The 23,515-nt window shown below is 43.3% G+C and overlaps 2 protein-coding genes across 2 annotated transcripts in view; one reads left to right on the top strand and one right to left on the bottom strand.

Annotated features, from left to right (window-relative positions):
* The window catches only part of GALNT5 (polypeptide N-acetylgalactosaminyltransferase 5), a 214,456-nt gene extending 191,446 nt beyond the window's left edge, over positions 1 to 23,010 (top strand). Inside the window, exons 9-10 of the mRNA XM_069225153.1 lie at positions 14,153 to 14,314; positions 17,392 to 23,010. Coding sequence (XP_069081254.1) covers positions 14,153 to 14,314; positions 17,392 to 17,526 — 297 coding nt within the window. The 3' untranslated portion in view covers positions 17,527 to 23,010. The remainder of the gene's footprint in view (positions 1 to 14,152; positions 14,315 to 17,391) is intronic.
* The window catches only part of LOC138285345 (putative nuclease HARBI1), a 78,154-nt gene that overhangs the window by 16,695 nt on the left and 37,944 nt on the right, over positions 1 to 23,515 (bottom strand). The gene's annotated exons all lie outside the window — the stretch shown is intronic.

Here is a 23,515-nt window from a genome sequence, read left to right as displayed (position 1 = left end):
CTAATAATAGGCTGATCTGTCCCCCGGGGGGGCAGAAATGGCCTAAAATAAATTTGCCCCCCCAACCCCCACCGCCCCCCCGGGAGCGACCCTTGCCTACGGGGTCGCTCCCCCTGCGTGACATTGGCGCCAAAAAACAAATCCCCGGTGCCTAGTGGTTTCTGCCCCCTTGGGGGCAGATTGACCTAAAATTGGCCAATCTGCCCCCAGGGGGGCAGAAATGGTCTAAATACAATTTGCCCCCCCAGGGGAGCGACCCTTGCCTGATGGGTCGCTCCCCATCTCTAAAAAAAGAAACAACAAAAAAAAAAAACACAAAAAAAAAATTGCCCTGGCGCCTAGAGTGTTCTGCCCCCCCCCGGGGGCAGTTCGGCCTAATAATAGGCCGATCTGTCCCCCGGGGGGGCAGAAATGGCCTAAAATAAATTTACCCCCCCAACCCCCACACCCCCCCCCCGGGAGCGACCCTTGCCTACGGGGTCGCTCCCCCTTCGTGACATTGGCGCCAAAAAACAAATCCCCGGTGCCTTGTGGTTTCTGCCCCCTTGGGGGCAGATTGACCCAAAATTGGCCAATCTGCCCCCAGGGGGGCAGAAATGGTCTAAATACAATTTGCCCCCCCAGGGGAGCGACCCTTGCCTGATGGGTCGCTCCCCATCTCTAAAAAAAGAAACAACAAAAAAAAAAACACAAAAAAAAAAATTGCCCTGGCGCCTAGAGTGTTCTGCCCCCCCCCCCGGGGGCAGTTCGGCCTAATAATAGGCCGATCTGTCCCCCGGGGGGGCAGAAATGGCCTAAAATAAATTTGCCCCCCCAACCCCCACACCCCCCCCCCGGGAGCGACCCTTGCCTACGGGGTCGCTCCCCCTGCGTGACATTGGCGCCAAAAAACAAATCCCCGGTGCCTAGTGGTTTCTGCCCCCTAGGGGGCAGATTGACCTAAAATTGGCCAATCTGCCCCCAGGGGGGCAGAAATGGTCTAAATACAATTTGCCCCCCCAGGGGAGCGACCCTTGCCTGATGGGTCGCTCCCCATCTCTAAAAAAAGAAACAACAAAAAAAAAAAACACAAAAAAAAAATTGCCCTGGCGCCTAGAGTGTTCTGTCCCCCCCCCGGGGGCAGTTCGGCCTAAAAATAGGCCGATCTGTCCCCCGGGGGGGCAGAAATGGCCTAAAATAAATTTGCCCCCCCAACCGGCACACCCCCCCCCCGGGAGCGACCCTTGCCTTCGGGGTCGCTCCCCCTGCGTGACATTGGCGCCAAAAAACAAATCCCCGGTGCCTTGTGGTTTCTGCCCCCTTGGGGGCAGATTGACCTAAAATTGGCCAATCTGCCCCCAGGGGGGCAGAAATGGTCTAAATACAATTTGCCCCCCCAGGGGAGCGACCCTTGCCTGATGGGTCGCTCCCCATCTCTAAAAAAAGAAACAAAAAAAAAAAAAAACACAAAAAAAAAATTGCCCTGGCGCCTAGAGTGTTCTGCCCCCCCCCGGGGGCAGTTCGGCCTAATAATAGGCCGATCTGTCCCCCGGGGGGGCAGAAATGGGCTAAAATAAATTTGCCCCCCCACCCCCCCCCTGGGAGCGACCCTTGCCTACGGGGTCGCTCCCCCTGCGTGACATTGGCGCCAAAAAACAAATCCCCGGTGCCTAGTGGTTTCTGCCCCCTTGGGGGCAGATTGACCTAAAATCGGCCAATCTGCCCCCAGGGGGGCAGAAATGGTCTAAATACAATTTGCTCCCCAGGGGAGCGACCCTTGCCTGATGGGTCGCTCCCCATCTCTAAAAAAAAAAAAAGAACAAAAAAAAAAAACACAAAAAAAAAAATTGCCCTGGCGCCTAGAGGTTTCTTCCCCCCCTGGGGGCAGATCGGCCTAATAATAGGCCGATCTGCCCCCAGGGGGGGCAGAAAAGGCCTTCCCAAAAAATTGCCCCCCCTGGGAGCGACCCTTGCCAAAGGGGTCGCTTTGTTGTGTGACATTCGCGCGCAAAAACAAACTCCCTGGTGTCTAATGGTTTCTGCCCCCCTTGGGGGCAGATTGGCCTTATCAAAATAGGCCAATCTGCCCCCAAGGGGGGCAGAAATGGCCTAAATATATATTGCCCCGTAGGGGAGCGACCCTTGCCTAAGGGATCGCTCCCCACCTAAAAAAAAAGAATTCATCACCAAAAAATAAAAAAATAAAAAATGGTCCCTGGTGCCCAGAGGTTTCTGCCCCCCCTGGGGGCAGATCGGCCTAATAATAGGCCAATCTGCCCCCAGGGGGGGCAGAAAAGGCCTTCCTAAAAAAATGTCCCCCTGGGAGCGACCCTTGCCCAAGGGGTCGCTCCCTTTTGCCAATTTCAAGAAAAAAAAAAAAATCCCTGGTGTCTAGTGGGGTTTCAAAAGCCGGATTGCAAGCAATCCAGCTTTTGAAACCTGTGAGAGACTTCAAAGGGAAGGAAATACATTTCCTTCCCTTTGAAGCCTCTCGGGGCCTCCCCCATGGGATTGAAAAAGAAATGCAAAAGCATTTCTTTTTCAATCGCGCTGGAAGCTCTGCTTCCAGCGCGATGGGGGAGACCCTGTGACTAATCAGCGCGCGCTCGCGCGCTGACGTCACAGGGGGGGTTGGGGGGGGTCGGGGGTGGGAGGGGAAGGGCTTCCCCTTCCATCCCTGACTTGGGGGGGTGGGGGGGAACCCCACAGAGGGAGCGAGAGCGCTCCCTCTGGGCTGTGTGCCGAGGACGTAGTGGTTACGTCCTCGGCACAGCAGCACTGTGCCGCAGGACGTAACCACTACGTCCGCGGCACAGAAGGGGTTAAAGAAACTAAAAGTTAAGAAAAATGGCGATGTTTCATGGGACACTACAGCCGCTTTATAAATTGTTTCTAGTCAGTAAGAAAGAAAAATAGAAAAATGTGTTATTGGCAGAGTTCACAGTAAACTGGCGTGGTACCCAAAAATGTAATTATAACCCATGTTAAAAAGGGAAAGCTAGTAAGTAAAAATGTACCTACTCTGGAAAATATTGCAGGGGATTACAGTTGAATCTTTGAATTTGTTTGTAACATATTAATTGTTTTTATTGGTGCCTATTGATTTTGCCTTCTGTATTCCACATCTCATACATAGCACAGTATCCAAAAAGACATAGGCTTCCCCTGGAAAAAGTAGAACCATACAACAGCTAGTTGATTGAATTTCTGCCATTAAAGAGCAGGGATAACATACATAAACAATGCAGCAATATTGGACATTGAGATAAACCTGATGCATGTGGTAACGAGAGGCAAGAAAACATATAAAATATGTAAATGATAATAGTATGAAACTTAGGTTTGCCTACGATTCCTCCCTATCCGTAGTATAATTATGAGCAAAAACACACAATGGTTTAGATTACATAACACCCAGTGGCTGAGATTGTTTCATTCATGTTTTCTTTGCTTTTCTAAGTGAAACAGAATAGAGCTAGTTAATGATAATGAACTCTGCAGCAATACAAAGGGATTTGATTCACACCATCAACATGAATCTAATCCAAAAATCTCATGGGAAATCGGGATTGCTAAGGAAGACCTCCACCATGATTCCAAGATGGTCGGTTGCATGTCAGATTTTCAGGAAACAGTTGACTATGTAAATGAGAAGCATTTATATTTATTTTAATGGATACACTGAAGATCCGGACACCACAGAGCTACAGCAAATTAGGGCCTGATTTATACTTTTTTTAGCGCCGCATTTGCGTCATTTTTTGACGCAAAAGCAGTACAAAATTACAAAATGTTATTATATTTTGTACATTTGTGCCGCTTTTGTGTCAAAAAATGACGCAAATGCGGCGCTAAAAAAGTATAAATCAGGCCTTGAGTGTTTACAAACCCAATCAGATAAACTAAGTTAATATGAGTTCTAGCCAGGTTATTAACAAACCTAGAAATAAATTGTCAACTGGGGAGTGATTCTCTTGGAGGGAAGGCAGCTAGTCATTTATATTCAAAAGAGCATTAAAAGATGCCTTACATAGTGGTATCTGATGAGGTTTACTTAGTGCATGTGACTGGGGATGAGTGTTTCAAACATTTCAGCTGTCCATCCATCATCCTTTTATGTTGCTAAAGTTGCCCTAAGTGGGAAGGGTATGCCCAGTAGTGGGTCCTGGCTCATTGTGACACTGGATTCAAGCTAGCCTGGCTGATGAAGGGTGATACCCTGCAACCGGTCCCAGTTTGCTTGTTTCTGGTCCAGGGAGGACCTGGCCTGGCAGTTAGGGCTGGACTGTTCTCATGGGGAACAGGGTCAAGACTGATTTGCATATGGCTGGATCCAAACTGGGATGGCATGGTGAGCAAAAGACAGATGGATTAAACCCAGATCTGTGACTGGGGGTGAGTATTTGAAAAGTTTCAGCACTCCGTCCATCATCCTTTTGTGCTGCTATATCATCAATATGCTACACCGTCTCCCTTGTTAAATGAAAAGTTGGAAGGCAATATTTGAAATCATATCTCCTAAATCAGTCTGTGAGGAGCTTGCACTTGTCTGCTGGCTCAGGTGATACAAGGTCATCGAGGTTCACCCATATCAGGCAACAGCGGTACAGGCCAGACCTAAAGGTGTGGTCACCTCCAACAGAGTTTCAGGAGCTGGTGAGTGTTGAGGTAGGTATTCAAAGTGTGATGTGTCCCGATCGATGGACTTCCGTTGACGATGTGCTGTCACCATGTGTCCTTCGCACGCCACCACCTGTGAAGGGTCGGTGGCAAAAAAAGTGTCTGTCTTTCGTTTCTGTCTCTTCTTTACCAGTACCACTCTCCTTTGTCAAAGACTGCTTTCTGAGTGTGGCGGCACTGATCAGCATATGCTTTCATTTTGCTCTTACAAATAACATCGATGTCACAAAGTTTATCAGCATTCACTGGTCAATCTGATGTCCATTGAGGTAGGTTTGTTCTGATGGCTGTCCCAAACCGTAAGGTAGCTGGGATCCCTCCAGTTGTAGAGTGAGGAGTTGATCAACAATCCTGGTGGGCAAGGTACATAGCATATCTTAACGTGATGCAGTATGCAGCTTCGGATTGAATCAGGCCATTTCAGTTGTATTCTGAGTTGCATATTCTATGTCTTTGAAACTCACTTTGTCAAGTCTCTCAATGGTGCACTCCCTGTGGCAAAATTGTTTATGTATAATGAGCAGTAACTGGCTGCGCCTAGAATGTATTGCAGCATGGTAACATCTTGAGGGGGCAAGTGGATGAGAGTGCTTGCACCTTGTGTGGATCAGGAGTCATTCCCTCATTAGAGAATATGTTCCCAAAAACTCAAGTTTAGTTCTGTGAACTTCACATTTTGCTGCATTCAAAGTGAGACCTGCATCAGCATGCAACTTGCATGCTTAAGTGAGGGCTTTGCTGTGTTCCTTCTGCATTCTCCAAAAGACCAGTACGTTGTCACTGTAATTGAAAGCATGTGCAACTGGTTGGATTACTCTGCAAAAAACATCCTGAGATGTCTCAGCAGTTGTTGACACTCCAAAACTCAGCCTCTTGTCTCTGACCAAACCAACATGAATGGAAAAGCTGGTAATATATCTGCAGGTCTCTACTAACCGAAAGTTGGTGGTACCTTTTGTTTAGGTCAAGTCAGGAAAAAACGTTAGCTCCATTTAGTTGCATGCTCATGCCTTCGTTATGGGGATCAGAGTGTCTCTCTCTCTCAATGGCTCTGTTTTCTTTTTCTCTGGTACTCAGTAGCAACGTTGAAGAACCTTTGTATGACAAACTTGACGACAAATGATTTTTCTTGGTCTTTACTTGTCGTAGCTTATGTTGCTTTTTTGTTTTCTGGACTTGGCAGAAGTGCTTCTGGTACATTCTGATGTCCATCTTTTCTTTCAGTTGTGACACACTTGATTTTTCTTTAACTCGACACACATTCACAAAACGGTTCTCTTTCCCAAACCCCTTACAGATTTGTTCTAGTACTGGACATTTGACTTCAAGGGGAAATGAAAAATGTTTTTTCCTTCATGACGTCGACTTACGTCAATCTGTTTTGTGCTTGCTCTTACTTTTCATAGTCAACACTGATTCATTGTGCCCTGTTCCTGCTTCCATGTCAGCAGCCTGTCTTTCTGCTCATTGGAATGCTCTAGCAGCCATTAGCATTTTCTCTATACTGAGTGACTCTCTCAACCTGCAACTTCTGAGGCATGTGGCTTTTTCAGCAGTAAAGTCACACAACTTGCAATGGTTAATAAGTGCATAAAATCTTTCAACAAACTCATCTATTGTTTCACAAGTCTGTTGTTGTGCTTTATTGAAGATATACCTTTCATAATCAACATTTGGAATTGAATTGAACCTGGCTTTCAATGCTTCTTTCACCTTTCTGTACGATGTTGCGTCAGTCTATAAAACTATCTCTAGCTTTTTTTTCACACCATCAACTGCAAAGTTTTTCAAATATTTGATGATTTTCTTATCAACTTCCTCTTCGAGTGCAACTTTGAAGTCATTGAATGGTTTAATCTATGCAGTCCACCTGTCACAAATGTTCTGTTTCTTGGATGTGTTGAACGGCGACGGTGGCTTCAAGAACTTGGCAGCATTGTATTTCATGCTCCCTTTTGTCACCATTGCATTAGCACATGTCATTCAACTGATTTTGGGTGCAGGGTGACTCCGATAACCTATGCAAGCATCAGCTACATGCCCTGTGTCACAACATGCTTCAGTTGCCCCTGAATGTGAGTATGGTCTCTGTTTCTCGCACCTTGTTGGCATTATGGTTGTTTTTTAGCTTCATCTGAATAGCTGCTGTATTGGCAGGTGTTTTGAATACACTCCTCGGCAGGGCCTTCGATTATTGCTTCTGCAGCGGTGTATGGGTTGGAGCGCTTTGACTCCATGTGTGCCAGTCGCAAACTGTTTTGCATCGATTCTGGACCCATGCGGCATGCACAAGCAGTTTGCCATGCTGCAGCAAACTTTCAGGGGCAGCAGTCTTGTTTTTCACTGGCAGATAATCCCACCTTTATCGCCAGTTGTAGCTTCTTCCCTCGCCCTAGAGCATGCAAATAGATTATGCCACACACAGGAGCTGTGGTTGAGCATATCTTTTTTCTCCAACATCCATTCACACACTGCACTTTACCTCATACTTCCCAGAACCACATCCTGACAGCTACCTGGATATCACATAGTTCCTGTTCATAGTCTGCCCATAACCACAAGGATCCTAGTGCGTATACTATCAGTATGCTAAACAGTCTTTACAAATACAATTAGCTATTGAAACAGGTACCGGATATGGGATATGAGAGTCCTTGCATAGCGAGGGCTGAAATAAATTCGGGTAAATAAATTAGTAAATTATGTTTCTTGATTCACAGCAAGGTGTGATCTTTGGCTCCATCAGTATGAATTGATATCATTCTCAGTGATCAATTAATTATAATCCTTTTTTTAATTTTGTTTAGTTTGTCCTCTGTACATTAATTAAAATGCTTTAGTTGAGAATCTTTTTTTCTATAACATATGGAAATAATGCAGCTTCTCTGAAAACGTTAGTATATTTGCTGCCATACATATGTATAGTATCAATGCAAGTTAGGACTGGGACAGAAAATAGGTCTGGGCACCAAATTAAGAGTGTCTACTTAGCTAAATAAGTGCCCTAAGTTAGCAAATCAAGACAGTTTTAAACTTGTACGGACAAGCTGCATATGTGTTTTACAATGTATGGAAGACTGCATGTATTTGTGCATGCTGAAGGCAATATTTGTAGTATTATCAGAGGAATCAACAAATAAAAATGAGCCACCAGACCATAAAAGAGGAACACAAATAGACATAAAAACAGCCCATACAGTGATTTTCCCGACCAGCCCTTCAGGCTCTCCCTGATTGCCCTGTTGACCAGACCAACCCTAATAAATAATGTATGTACCAAAAGGTTATCTCTTATACAATTGGAAATAAAACTGTTTCAATTGGTCTGGCCTTTCTCTAAATGCTTTGGAGAATATTGCATGATCTTTGACTCTCTGTTGAATACATAATCCATTCTGGTTAAACCTTTTTTCAATACTGATTTATTTTTAAATTGGTTTACCAAATTAAAACATATTTATAGTTTACTTTTTGCCATCCCTCTTCATCCCATGGTCTGCTGCCGTTTCATTACCATTATTCTTCCACCCACTACAGCATGGAGAAATGGATAACCTAGTTCAGCAGATGGCTAACCTCCCTTTAAATTACAGCATACTGTCTTTTCACAAGTATCACATCCACCCACAGTAGATCTCATGAAGAGCATTATGGAAAAAAATGTTTCTGCTCTCTTTTTTAGGCTAACAAGAGCCTGGCAGTTTCCCCAGCAATAAAGTTTTGTAAAAACCATATAAAAAAAACATTGACAAAGCCAAACAGGTGGCACCTGGCACAGATCTATGCGGTTTAGCAATGCTTGTTTAATGTTATAATCAGTTTAAGAGCAGATCATCTTCAAAATACTATTAACTCCATATTTGAAGACATGAACGACTTGATGGTGTCCTAGTGAAATGTGCAGGTGTACACTATGTCACACGCCAACGAAGGAGGAGGAGGAACAAAGAGCAGACAGCTGGCAGCGAGAGTGAGAGGCTGCGGGCTGAGCACTGCTGCTGGGATATTACATCAGCGTGGCCAGAGGCTGTCGGGCTATTGCATGTCAGAGAAGGAGGCCCTCCAGCACGCCCTTCTCAAGCTAGGCAGGGCTGTGCTGTGTGAGGCCACCCCAGAGGCTTGCTTCCCCAGCTGTCCTGTTTCTGTAACATCTTCCCATCACTGGTTTTCACTGAGCCATCAGACTCCATCGTTGGTTCTCATGGCACCTGCTCCTGCCCTCCTGTGCTCCAACGGCTCCACCAGTGCTCTCCAGAACGTCCTAGCTGACTTCACCCCCCGAACCCCTAGCTGGGGGGCCTAGCCTCAACACGCGTCAGCAGTGTCAAACACACGTTGCTATTCTATTTATTTGGCTTTTATTATTATCTATTTATTTAAGTATTGGTAAGCATTTTAGAGTAACACTGAGTACCATGAACTCATGTGACCCCTGTGAATTAACTCAGCACACTGGGCACACTGGACCCAGCCTGGCTCCCTGTTATTTGCCACTCAAAGCACTTAAAAAAATTCACCCAGTCTGACTGCCTGTAAGAGTGTGCTTGTGTCCCCCCTAAGCCGCAGGACTACAGGACAGCATGAGATGCTTGACGCCACTCACAAGGCTTGTCCCTGCGCCCTTCACAGCACTGACAAATATCCCTTTCCACTTTGGCTCTTCCTTCTGAAAGATGTATGTGCTCATGCACACTCTCTGAGATATCAATCCCAATAAGGCAGGGTGTGGCGGTGCCGTTCAGCGGTAACCAACACCTACCACCAGGCACTTACAGGCAAACCTTTCTGGACATTGGCCATGACGTGCGTGTTTGTGTCCCCCAACCTGGTGGAAGGTGGGGTGTGGCGGCACTGTCTAATCCACAACTGATTGTAATACCAAACTACACCTAGCTGCCTACCAGGCCAGCAAGCCCAATTGCATATTTTTGCCTGCTCCTGTAAGTTAGTAAAGAATCTGGTCTCTCAGCCCTCTGCAGTTTTCTGTAGCAGAAGTCTACTACACCCCTCGCTAAACCATATTGATCAATGAGGTCTAGGCAAACAACGCGGTCCCCACCAGCAAAAAACAAAGGGAGGAAATGCAAGAGGAAACTGCAAACACCCCAGCCCCGCAAACAAATGCAATCAGGACTCCCTGTCATCGAAGTTGACTCTGGTAAGTAGACGGACAAGGAGGCCACCAAAGCTACTGCCAAGAAGAGCTGCATGTCCTTATCTCAACTGAAAATTTATATGAAATTATGATTCTTAAACAACGTAGGCTCTGTCCTTTCCTCATGTAACAGTTGGACTCCCGGCCTCCAGGGTCTGCTGCAACCTTTAGATGCAGGCAAAGCCAAGGAAGGCACTCCTCTGCCCCCAGAGGAAAGCATGAAAGGGGGTCCAGGCACTTCAATAGCTGCCACATCAGAACGGGCACCTGCACCGTCGAGGCAGAATAGGCTTTAGGCTTCTGGTTTATGTGGATGAGATCGCTACACATGAACAGGCCCTAGGAGAGTCCAGCCTAGTAGGGAAGTCAGCAAGAATCCCTGCTGCTACAGTATCCAGCCTGGTAGAAACAGGAAAATTATGTGAGTGCCAGGAAGAACTTAGCCGCCAAAAGTGTCAAGCGAGCGAGCAGCTACTAACCAACCAGGAAGTCAGTCTGATCTCTTTGAGCCCCTGTCTCTTTTACTTCCCGGACCTGGACTATCAACTTCAGCTGCCCTCTGCTTCCCCTTTACCCTCAAACTGTGACAGATCACCTCCTGCCAATTTGAGGAAAAAAGATTGTGCTCAGGAGCTGCTGGTAGAAAAACACGGTTCCCTCTCCCTTGTGAGCACCCAGGAGTGGGAGGATATGTTGGGACTACCGCCTCAAGTCTCACCCTCTTAATGCTGAAACAGACACAGGTCCAGCCTCACCTGTTGGTAATGAAACTGGAGGAACACTAGTCAACCAAAGTATTGCTGACCCAGCCAGCACGACCAGAACAGACAGTGCCAGGGCATCACTTCTCAGCACTATGCAACTCCTGATTACGGGCCTCCAGTGCCACTCGGATAAAATGGAAATCCAGTTAACCTTAATCAACACGTTGGCAGTATTTGTTGCAGGCATAGATGAGAAGCTGGAAAACCTGAACTCTCTTATCAAGCCCTCCCAGTCAGAGTCTATTGATGGATCCCCACGTTGCGGATGTGGACCAATTGTGGACAAACTATCCTCACTGCTTGATATGCGCAGGAACTCTCCCCTTCCTTCCAGAGTCCAGCACCAACCACCTCAGTCAGCCATTTGGAGCAGCATCCCACCAACTAGATGGCAGACACAGGCCACAGTCTTGAGGTGGGTTGTTATACATCTACAGACCATCTACAATCTGTTACCCATTCTTCTAGTCCTGTAGGAGACTAAGCCCTGGTGGGCATTAGCAAAAACAAATGCAAAGCAAAAAGACTCCAAAGGAGAAAAGGATAGACCAAAAAACCTGCTGTAAATCCCGCTGACCTTTACCTGCTCTTCAGTTTATCGGCTGGCCCAAGGCAGAGTTGAAGCATAACTTAGGCCACCCAGCCAATCCATCCGTAAACGGAACCTACAGAGCCTTGTGATGTGAAACCAACAACTGGCTCCACACAGCAGCAAGACATTATAGCCCATAGTCCATATGAGGACCCACCACGCTCTCTACTTCGGGGGCATTAGCACACAAGGCAACGCAAGGGGCAAAACCCACTGGAGACATGGTTCAGCAACAAGATACAGAAAGGGTTGCAGAATGGTCTCCTACCTTGCTTACCCTTCCCACTGAGCCCCCAATGGACAGCACCATGCAGCAAATTAAGAGTCTGCCAACTGTGGTTTTGGGCCAGGGGAAAATCCCCTCAACGTTGGGACCTTGACAGGTGACACTAGGCTCTGACAACCAGAGCCCTGAGCCAGGGGGGTGACCTGCCAATTGCTGCCAGGTCTGTGGAACATCGGTCAAATCCTCCAGCACCTGGCGCATCAATCCAGGGCACAATGCAGCTACTACTCGGCCCAGGTATATGGGGTCCACAAGCAGGGGATAAAATCTCAAAACCCACAAAATCACTGTGGTAAACTGCCACCCATCCATCAAATGGCAGCTACTCAGATCACCACAGTGGTTTAGGGGCACCTCAGGAGACCAATTGACACCCTCAGTCCAGGCTGCACAGCCATTGGTTAGCTTGCCAGTACAAAACAACACTAAAGAAGTAGAAATGGGCTGCCAACAGAGCACGTAAGGATGACGTCTGGGCAAAATTGTTGCCGATATTATGCATAATGGCGGGGCTCACTTCTAGAAAACAATAACCTGGCACGCCCATTGCACAGGGGCATCACATTGCACATAGCAGAAGAGGACTGGGTGAAATTTCTGTGGGAACACTTCAACCAAGGTGGCACTGGCCCTAATCCAGACTGGGAAACTGGTGTGAGAGTAATTAACACTGAGCACATTTTCTCTTCAAAGGCAGGAATGAAGGGGCACCACGACCCAATGGTATTCTGCCGACTGTTTTCAAACAGAGTTTAGACTTCTGAGCAGAGGTCCTAGAACCTCTCTTTTCAGAAATTAGGCTCAAAGGTACAATCCCAGACCCCTGGTGAGGATCACTAATATCCCCAAATGTGGAGACAAGTCGTTGCCAAACAATTATCACCTAATTGCTCTAATTGACAACAAGACAAAACAGTTCACAGGGACTCTGCTTGAAGAACTGATGGCCTGGGCAATGAAAAACGCAATAATTCCTCTCAATCAAACTGGCATCTCAAAACCCTCTGGGACAACTAGCAACACCGTGGCTATTATACAACGTGCAGACAAGGTGAAAGCTTAAAAAAAATCACTCCATCTTTGGTTTATTAACTTCAGGTCAGCCTTTGACCACGTGGACCTCACCAGGCTTTGGAGAAAGCTGGTGAGTTCTGGGATCCTGTGTTCTCTCCTTGATATGCTAATCGCTTTTCACACAGGTACGTGGGTGCAGGTAAAGCTGAGTGAAGGGACGCACCTGTCTAGGTGTATGCCAACAACCAAAGGGCTAAAGCAGAGGTGTGTCCTGGCTCCAATTCTCTGCAGCTTACCCCTGCCCGATCTGACAGTGGCACTTGACAACTGCAATTCCCACACCAGAGGTTGGGTGGTCTGCTGCTGCAGAGCCTCACGATATTGTCCTAGTCATCCACACCCCAGTGGATCTACAATTCCTCCTACATACAGCTCAGGAATACTCTCACGAAAATGGTCTGTGCATCTATTTTGACAAGACACGTACTCTTCCTTTAAATGACACCCAGAAAAAGAGGCCAACTTGGCACTGGGGCAACACAGCTAGTACATCAGCAATGGAATATAAATACCTTGGGGTATTAGTTGATAAGGAAGGTCAAAGGGAAGCAATAAAACAGAAAGGGCTGTCACTGGCAGTGTCATTTAGGACCCTGAAAGCAAAGCTGAATGAGCCAACGCTGTCTCTGCTTCTTCAGGCATCGCAAGCCAAAAGTCTGCTGATATTGACATATGGCAGTGAACTCCAAAGGGGTAGAGATGCAAAAAATGTGGACTGTACACTAGTGAAGGCATACAGAATAATCTTTAGCCGGCCAAAGCTTACTTCACCAGCACAGATCAGGCTGGAGTTTGGTCTGTTGAAACAGTCCCTGGCAATGCAAGGAGCCTTCTTCATCTTTTCGGACAAAACAAGGAAGGCCTTGCCTGACACATTCAACTATTACCTATGGCAGGAGCTACAACAGAGGGGATACATCACCAGCGGGATCCTGTCTGAAATATTCCCTGCTTAAGACCGGGCTAACTGAGTTGTGGGAAGCTCCGATTAGCCATACTATCTTTAAAAAAAAAACAGTGTGGAAGTCCATTAAGCTCCAATCGGTAGTAGAAGATGAGACGACTCTCTGTCAGAGCTCATGTCTCAAGTCTTACATTCCTACAACATATTAGCTCTCCAGAAACGCCTACATTTAGGTTTTTCCAGAGTGGTGAAAGATAACTTCCTGAAGCACCGCCTTGGCTGCTGCCCTGCTCCCTGCATCTTCCACAATGGCAGAGAGATAACACGATGACAGCCTGCAGACTATGAGCCTGGACCCGGAAGATATGCTACACTTACTGTGCAACTGTGGGGGACTGTCGGAGGAAAGAAGACTCTTATTATAAAACTCCTTAAACCAAAAGGGAATCCGCTCTAGGAGGCTGGTAGTGATGGCACTACATTTTATAAATTGTATTTTATGATCCTTTGTGCTGTGCAATGGTGTTAAGTAAGTATGCAATACAATTTAGCTTACCTTACTATGTTTGAATTTATATTACTGACAATACTAGTGGGAAAATATAGTGTTGCTCACAAAAAAAAGTTGAATCAGTTGAGTAAATAAAATGGACTACACAAAAACATAGCAAACACTAAGCAGCAAACCGGAGTCACTGTTTCTTGTATTTTTTAACAGAACCAACAATTCAACTATACTTGGTTAAGACTGATTAAACAGGGAGAAATCTGTTTAGCATCGAGACATGGAGCCGACAGACTTGGGCTGTTCCAGTGTGATAATACAAGCAACATCATTAAATGGCTTCATAAGTCATTAATAACCTCTCAGCCGCTGCTGGTGAGTATATACCCTGTTCCTCATTGTAACTATTTTTTGTAAAGTTTAATATTTACACTGTTTCAGAATAGTGACTGACTTCAACTGTCTATGAAATATATGCCTTGAAACCCAGAGGCCTGCACCATTCCCTATGTGAGCTACTGTCTTAGTAATTAGAAGGAGGTTAATATTACCAAAGTAAATACTGTTAGGGGAGGTTTGGTAATTGTGAATGAGAGATAGAAGTTGTAGCAATATATAATGACCTTTTACGAACATCAACTGCTGAAATATTTCATCGAGGTAGCTGTTTTCACCAAAGTTAGTTTGCCTGTAAACGTGAATTAACAACCACATTACATTTTTTGTGACTGCCAGTAATTCACAAAGGATTCCTGGCATGTGTGGGCCTATTTTAGTTGAGCAGAGATCTCTACCATGAAAGGGGAGTGCTCCACACCAGTAAATCCTACTCAAAGCTTAGTAAAATGTGAGTGGCATTATAATACTGGGATAATTGAGCCAATATTTGGAAGAAATAAGTAAGGAACGATTACAAAACTGGTCCTATCCAAAGGCAATACAAAACAATCGAGAAAAAGTCTAATTTTGAACAAAAGGTTCTATTATTGAACTATATGGTAGAACTTTGCTGTTCGCAAATTTGGAGCACATTTCCATACCGCATCTGAGTCAGGCTCCTTTGTGGGCAGAGAAGGATGTGAGGATTATTTAAAAATGACAATAGCGCATGTAGGGCTTGATTTAAGAAAAGTGGTGCTGCATCCATTGCAGCGCCACTTTTCTTGTGCCCCTTAGCCCCCGCCCCCAAAGCCACCATATGTGCGCTGCATTTAAGATAGTGGGCACCATGGCGGTAGTTAGGGAACTAGCGCCAACACGATTGATGCTAGTTTGGTGCTTTGCAGGATTAGTGTCAAAAATGTTGATGCTAATCCTGCAAAGCACATTGAGGCCTGTTATAAATAATGGTGTGCTTTCTTTTAAAGCCTGCTCTGTGCAGGAGTTAAAAATGCCACAAAAAAATTACTTTAGATATCTTTTGACGAGCCCCCCAATGGGAGAACGTCCCCCAGGCATACATTATGCCTGGCGCAGGCATAATGGGAACAAGGGGTTACAAAGTGGCTGAATGCATGCATTGTACCACTTTGTAAATCTGTTGCAGCAATTTTTGGCCTCTTTGAACCACATTAGCGTGAACAAAATGATGCTAACATGCCACCAGGAGGCGCTAGGCCCTCTTAAATCTGGGCCTCAGTTTTTGTAGCAAAGAGATCATTGTGTGTTATTCCTTCAGTGAAACATCGGACACTAACTACTACCAGTCAATTCCACCCTCACTCCATGCCTTAATAAAACCCACCTAAAAAGCCCAACTCCATATATGAAATTATCAGTTTCCCCTATAGTGAAGACTGAAGATTGTCTTTGTTTTTTTGTTGCGGTGCTGATACGGTGCTAATGGAAACAATTGGGCCCGTATTTATACTCCGTTTGCGCCGAATTAGCATCGTTTTTTTCGACGCAAATTCGGTGCAAAACTAACGCCATATTTATACTTTGGCGTTAGACGCGTCTAGCGCCAAAGTATGGGCAAATAGCGTCATTTTTTTGCGTGAACGCCTTCCTTGCGTTAATGAGATGCAAGGAAGGCGTTCCCGTCTAAAAAAATGACGGCGACGGAAATGCGTCGTATTTATACTCCCGGGCAAAAATCACGCCCGGGAGTTGGCGGGTCAAAAAACCCCGCATTTGCGCCACTATTTAACGCCTGGGTCAGGGTAGGCGTTAAGGGGCCTGTGGGCTCAAAATGAGCCCACAGGTGCCCTCCCCTGCCCCCAGGGACCCCCCCTGCCACCCCTGCCCACCCCAGGAGGACACCCAAGGATGGAGGGACCCACCCCAGGGACATTCAGGTAAGTTCAGGTAAGTATAATTTTTTATATTTTTAATTTTTTTTGGTGGCATAGGGGGGCCTTATTTGTGCCCCCCTACATGCCACTATGCCCAATGACCATGCCCAGGGGACATAAGTCCCCTGGGCATGGCCATTGGGCAAGGGGGCATGACTCCTGTCTTTACTAAGACAGGAGTCATTTAAATGGCGTCTGGGCGTCGAAAAAAATGGCGCAAATCGGGTTGAGGCGATTTTTTTGCCTCAACCTGACTTGCCCCATTTTAAGACGCCCTAACGCCATTTTCCCCCTACGCCGGCGCTGCCTGGTCTACGTGGTTTTTTTCCACGCACACCAGGCAGCGCCGGTCTGCTAGCGCCGGCTAACGGCATTCCATAAATACGGCGCCCGCATGGCGCTTCAGAATGGCGTTAGACGGCGCTAAATTTTTTGACGCTAAACTGCGTTAGCGCAGTTTAGCGTCAAAAAGTATAAATATGGGCCTTGGTATGTCATGGGACCAAGACTCTGGTCTGCATCTCATTAACGCAAGGAAGGCGTTCACGCAAAAAAATGACGCTATTTGCCCATACTTTGGCGCTAGACGCGTCTAACGCCAAAGTATAAATATGGCGTTAGTTTTGCGCTGAATTTGCGTCGAAAAAAACGACGCTAATTCGGCGCAAACGGAGTATAAATACGGGCCTGGGTGTTTGACACTACCTCGGACAGCCTGCCACAATGATTTAATTCCCCATCACATTAACTTCCTATGCCATGTCGGATGGATCTAACCACAACACAGTGGGATATTTTCAGTCCTGGTTTTACTGAACCTGAAATGCCAATCTGGGAAGAGTTTCACTGCATGAGTGCCAGCAATGAGATTCTGAACAAAGTGACTAAACCAACAATCTAAAAAATATTTAAGAAATGCATACATTTATTATTTAGGTTAAATATTTGTTCGTATATTGTGTGTCTCAAAATATTCGTTTGTATTTTTGTACCCCAAAAAATTAATAAACAGCAGTTTGAGCTATTATAAAATGTTGTAATCATTCTTAAACTGCCTAATTGGATTTTGACATTTTTGATTTTCCATTAGCTGCACCTCTTCAATTATGTTCTTCACTATAACCATATTGTATTTTCTTTCTTTTTATTTTGATTCAGAAGGATCACTTAGTTTTGGAGTACACCTCATTGTGCCTAGAAGTCGACCATCTTCACAAAGCCCTCCGAATAAGTAAATGTGACTCATTAAATTATTACCAAAAATGGAAATTTGGAAAGTATCTTGTTCATTGATGAGAACTACAACCAGAACGGATCAACAATATGCAGTACAACCTAACGAGGATTTTTACAAAAGTGCGGTCATAAAACCATATTTTAGATATGAACTGCCTTTGGTTGACTGGAATCTATTCAAGTTAATTTGCTTTTCTGACTCAGAGTACTATTAATACAAAAAATGCTGTATTATTTCTTTTATGGTCTGAAGGTGTTTTGTTATTTGTACAAGGCTCACATGATTCACTGTGAAACAGTATCTCTGAGTCAATAACATTGTGTTGTGAATGCATATATTTTAGGGCGAGAAGTAGCTGATTTGATTTCCTTTCTGTTAAACTGGACCAGCTTTGTTGACATGTTCTTCTGCAGATGGAAGCTGCAATCATATTTATCTGCTAATGTAAAACAACAAAGGGTTCAGTTAGAAGGAAATTTGGTAAGTGGATTAATGGGCACACCGTGAGTAGCTTAGTTGTTAGTTTGCACAAAATGCAGTGGTAATAAATCCACAGGAAGCCATGCAATAAGGAACATATTTCAGGGTTAACTGTGAAATATGAATTTCACCATTATAGTGACAGCTCGTAAACCATTCCGCTGAGTTTACCGTTTTCAGGGCTACTAGGATTATGCAGCAATGAAGGACCTAAATTATTAGTCAAGATTATCTTAATTATGCAGCAAGAAATGCCAACGTATGTAGCATGTATTGTGGCAGTACTAGTTTCCTCCATTTGAGGAAGAAACAACACTTTTCGTTAAAAGTTCCAAATGATGCAAAATTTTCCAATAAATCACTAAATATATTCACCCAAGCGAAGAATTGTATACATTCACTGATCCTCTGCACTGTCCATTGGAATGCCAACAATTTATTCATCAAATGAAAACAAAACCGAAACATGATATTTCCAATCTCTGCCCATTGGTGGTAGCCAGTAAGTAGTTATAGTTAGAACCAACTTTTCCAAAGAAAAGAAGAAGTATTTTTTTTTTGCTGAAAACTTTGACGCCATTTGACAAATCTTCACAAAACCTTCAAAAGTGATATAGTAGTTTTTTAAATGCTGTCTGGAAATGTTCGTGGTGATTCATCCCACAGAGGCTGAGAAAAGATGTTAAGGGAGGGTCAGGTTTGCAAAAACACTTTTTCCCCTTGAAATGTCTATGGGGATTTTGAAATATTTAGACTAGCTACAGCCCGAACCGCTGAACGGAATTACACAAAATTTGGTAGAAAGACAGATCTTTGTCTAGAAAGAGCCCGTTTCATAATTTTAAATCTGTTCAGTAGTTTTGGAGTAGTTCATTGAAATAAAATATAAATATCTATGGACGAAGCCACCAATGGGATCCGAGCAAAAAGCAAGGCCCTGGTTGGTTGGCCGCAACCTGAAATGAAAATTGCCGCCCCGATTTTGTTTCTCTGTTGGCCTTGGGGGTGGTGATAAAAGTGAAATATAACATAAGGGGTCAGGATTGAGGGGTTTCAGAGAGAGCCGTCTTGTGCCAGAAATTGGGCATTTTTTTTTACATTTTTTTTTACCAAACAGCAGATCTGCCGATCCACTGCGGGGCTCAGGATCTTAAACCCAAGGGGTGAAAAAATACACCCAGTGCCATACCAAACCCCTGCTGCACCCAGCCAGAGGTCGTGCACTGCAATGGTCGTACTAATATACGCTAATTGTATATTACTTTACGTAAAAAAAAGAAAAAAAAACTCACTTAAAAAATCAAAGGTTACAGGGACGTTATAGCTAGGTTGATGTTTTACCCACACAATACCATAGAAATTCAGCAGTCATAGTTATACTTATACTGCTGAATTTCTATGCTTTTGTATGGGTAAAATGTCAACCTAACTATAACATCCCTGTTAGTTTTTTCAGTGAATATATATCTATATCTATATGTATATATATATATATATATATATATATATATATATATATATGTATAGATATATATATATATATATATATATATATATATATATATAGGTAGATAAATACATACACACACCCCACACACACACCAACACACACACATATATAGCATATGCCCAAGTGCCCAGGACAACTTCGAAAGTAAGCACACTGTATGCTGATGCATCTCAAAGTTGGCAATTGAGAATATATTTTTAAATACATCCTGTGCTTTTATGCAAGAATAGGTTGTTGAACTGTGAGCTATTGTTTTACTTTGTCTTTTAGAAAATATCAGTCTTTGAAATGTAACATTATTTTAATTTATGTGATATACTCTGTATCCCAGATATGGAGCAGTATTTCTTTAATAATATTTGGCTCAGATAAAAAGGGAAGTTAGCAATAAAACAAATGTAAAACTTAAGTTTAACGCTGTGAGCAGGACTCTGCATATCACAATACGTTAGCATTTTTTTATTCCATGCTATGTAATTATAGAGGATATTCATCAGCATTTGGAACACATTAAGGATATTCAGCAGTGTTTGGAATACACTCTGCCTGTCCTGTCATAGGGATTTGGAGCACTACTGAAAGTCTCCTTTACATGTCAATGCAGCACCAGCTCTGTCAGGGCATCTGACCCTAGTTCGAGAGAACTCAGGGGCAGATTTATGGAAGGTTGGTAACACCGAGTCCAAGCCACTTTTCCTGCACCCCTAGCACCCCCCTACCGCCACCATGTGCGCCGTATTTAAAATATGGTGCACCATGGCGCAGGGTAGGGGGCAATAGCATCATTTCTCATGACGCTATTGATGTACTCTGCAGGAGTAGCACCAAAATATTGGTGCTACTCCTGCAGAGTACATAGGGCCCCATTCTAAAGAATGGAAGTCCGCTTTTAACGCCTGCTCTTGAGCTGGCGTTAAAAGTGCTGTAAAAAATGACACAAGGAAATCTCATAGATTTTCTTATGCCATTTTTCTGGCTCCCCTAATGGGGGAACACCCCTTTTGCATACATTATGCCTGGCGCAGGCATAATGGAGCGCAAAGGGTTACAGAGTTACACTCTGTAAATACAGCGCAGGGATTATGGCCTCATTGGACCACATTAACGCAAAAAATAATGACGTTAATGTGGTGCAAGGTGGCGCTTTGGCATTATAAATATGCCCCTCAGTGTTTTTATCTATGGAGCTGTTACAAAAGCTGCAGGGAAGGCAGGGGCTCCTCAGATATCCCTTCAGATTTACAAAGGAGACAAAAATGGGCACCCTAGTAGTGTTGTAAATATTTGTGTTTATTTCGTCAACATAAGTAGGTGCATATCGCAATACTAGACATGATATAAAGTGCAAAATTCTAACTCTGGAAAGGAAAATTATAAACTTGATGGGAAGATATTGAAATTATGACAACAATATCACTCTTGCAGGTTCATAGGCCCATATTTACACTTTTTTAGCGCTGCATTTGTGTCATTTTTTGACGCAAAAGTGGTGCAAACTTACAAAATATAATTGTGCTAAAAAAGTATAAATTTGGGCCTTGGTGTTTTCCGAGGCTGTTCCATTTTTACTCCAAGTACAGCACACTCCATGTAATTGCTGCAGTCATTATTCCAACATATTCATTGTGAGTTAGGAAATGTCTCCAAACTGCTGGCATGTTACTGCTCTCAAATAATGCCTTTGGAATGTCTATTAACACTTATCTGTATATATTTAACAGCTTATATCTAGAGATGTCTGTGTATAGTGTTGTTCATCCGTAGTTCATTTAGAAGACCTGTGAGCCAAATGATGCTAGCACAGGGCTGTCAGTTGTTGACCACAGGCTAGGTCCATGTCATATTTCCACAATAATCATTCACAGTGTAAATGATACCTGTCTAGATTCATTGTATGTAAGCACATCCTATGCAGTTATTATGAAATTGTTACATTGATCCATCTCTTGTTGACCAATTTTAAATGCCCCTGTGCTGTCACATCTATTTTGTTTTGCTGCAATTTCTGTTGCTATCTGGTAGCTCTCAAAGGCAGTCAAATAACTTTTCATCACATAGTAATATTTATGTGCTATTGGACTCCATTTTCCTTAATCCCAAATTACACCATTATATCCCATTGGCATCTTTCGGATTTATGTTTTATTGAAAATTTCATGATTTACAAAATCTAAAACACATAGACCACCTTTTTGGTTTCTATGGAAGGGATATAGAATCTCATGCATATATCTTTTGGGGCTATTGAGATTCATCTGGCTGTGACTTGGCTCTTGCTGTATTGTATTTGGTTCAAAATGGAATATTCTGTTAATTTGTTCTTGTTAAGTGAGACATGACTATGGTGGTAGGTAAAGATTAAATGACCATGTAACATAATGTAGTCAAGAGCTATGACATAAAGTAGCTTTGTATGATACTCCAATAGTGCCTTGTACTAAGACAATGATTTTCTATATCCATGGTTTCCACCAGCATGGCGTAGCACACACGAGCCAGGCACCAGGTATAATGACTGTCATGTTTTCAAAGAGAAGTGGGTGGATAATTTATATATTTCAGTCATTCACCATGTAATACAGGAATATCCTTTAGGATAAACCTTAGAGAACAATACTGACTTTCATATCATGAAAGAACCATGTGCTCATTCAGTTTCATCAGCAAACCATTTCTGGGTTTACATGATCATCTTTTAATTTTACAAATCTTACTGGAAGCACCACTTTGCCATTTACACATAGTATCTACTGGTTCCAGATACAGCATGTGGGCGTTTGAACATTAATCTATGGTTGTTCATTAGACTAAAACAAGGTAACATCTACTGGTGATGTAAAAAAAATTAAAAAATCAATAAACACCATTAGACATAAAAGATCATTTTCAAATCCAAAACTCTGAATGCCAACAAGTAGTCATAGCAGAAACCGTTTGGAACTACTAACTTGGAAATTCCCAAACAGGGAAGGGTCTTTGTTGACTGTGGCACAATAACTTTAAATACTCTATTGAGAGTGGTGAACTCATTGTAAAAATGTGTTTGTGATTTTTATTTTAAGCTTTGCTACTGTGCTGCACCATTTAGTCATCTCAGCAGTAGCGCTGCACCATTTTGTCATCTCAGCAGTAGCTTTGCATCATTTTAATTTTAAGACCTGCGCATCCATTGACCATTTTAATAGCCATTTCTTCGGCCAAACATGGATCTGTTACTTTTTAAAACATTCTTTGCAACCGATGTGCAAGTTTTATTTTTTTATAAACTTGAAGATCACATTTTTGTTTACATATTTAAAACCCTGCTCTTTTAGCTTCTACATCGCAAATGCACTTTCTGCTTGATTGTAATCATTGTCCTTTACCTATTTTTCTGTGATGGCCTTAATGACTTATCAAAGAATGGTTTATTAGGAGAACCTATATGATATATTTTGTATTTGAAGAACAGTAGAAATTACACTCTATTAAGATTTGTGTAATATATGCTTGTGTTGTAATGTTAACTTACAAGATGTACATATTTGTAAATGTGAATAAATATGTTATAAAATAAGATGTAAAGTTCATTTTCATATGTGTTCTTTATTGAAGGGACTAGAGTAAAAAGTTAAGGAAACTATATTCTCTATATACTGCCTATTCTCCTTGCTATGAATATATCCAGCATACTTTTAGGTTAAAATCTAGCATGCCCACGGGAAGCAGTGGTGAAAATCCTTAGGTGTGCAATATATTCATTCACGTTCCTACATATGCAGAATTTAGTATATTTGTGTGGTTGTTTTACTGAAGTATCACTTTAAAAAAACTGACCCACAGCAATATAGACTTCAGAATATTGACTATTGACTTACTTTGTCAAGTTAAGTAGATGTGGATTTAAGAATAGTAAATCTAGATTTATCTAAATATACTTAACTTGCCAATATAGTGGTAGTTTAAATTCTAGAGTCAATAGTGCTGCAGGTCAATAAAAAAAAACAACACATTATTACACACAACTCATTGTATGCTGCGTCTATACCTCTTGAAAGACTAAATAGAATTTCCTC

The sequence above is a fragment of the Pleurodeles waltl genome, chromosome 3_1, assembly GCF_031143425.1.
Source record: "Pleurodeles waltl isolate 20211129_DDA chromosome 3_1, aPleWal1.hap1.20221129, whole genome shotgun sequence".
In the NCBI taxonomy this organism is placed as follows: Eukaryota; Metazoa; Chordata; class Amphibia; order Caudata; family Salamandridae; genus Pleurodeles; species Pleurodeles waltl.
This window is presented reverse-complemented; position numbering and strand designations above follow the sequence as displayed.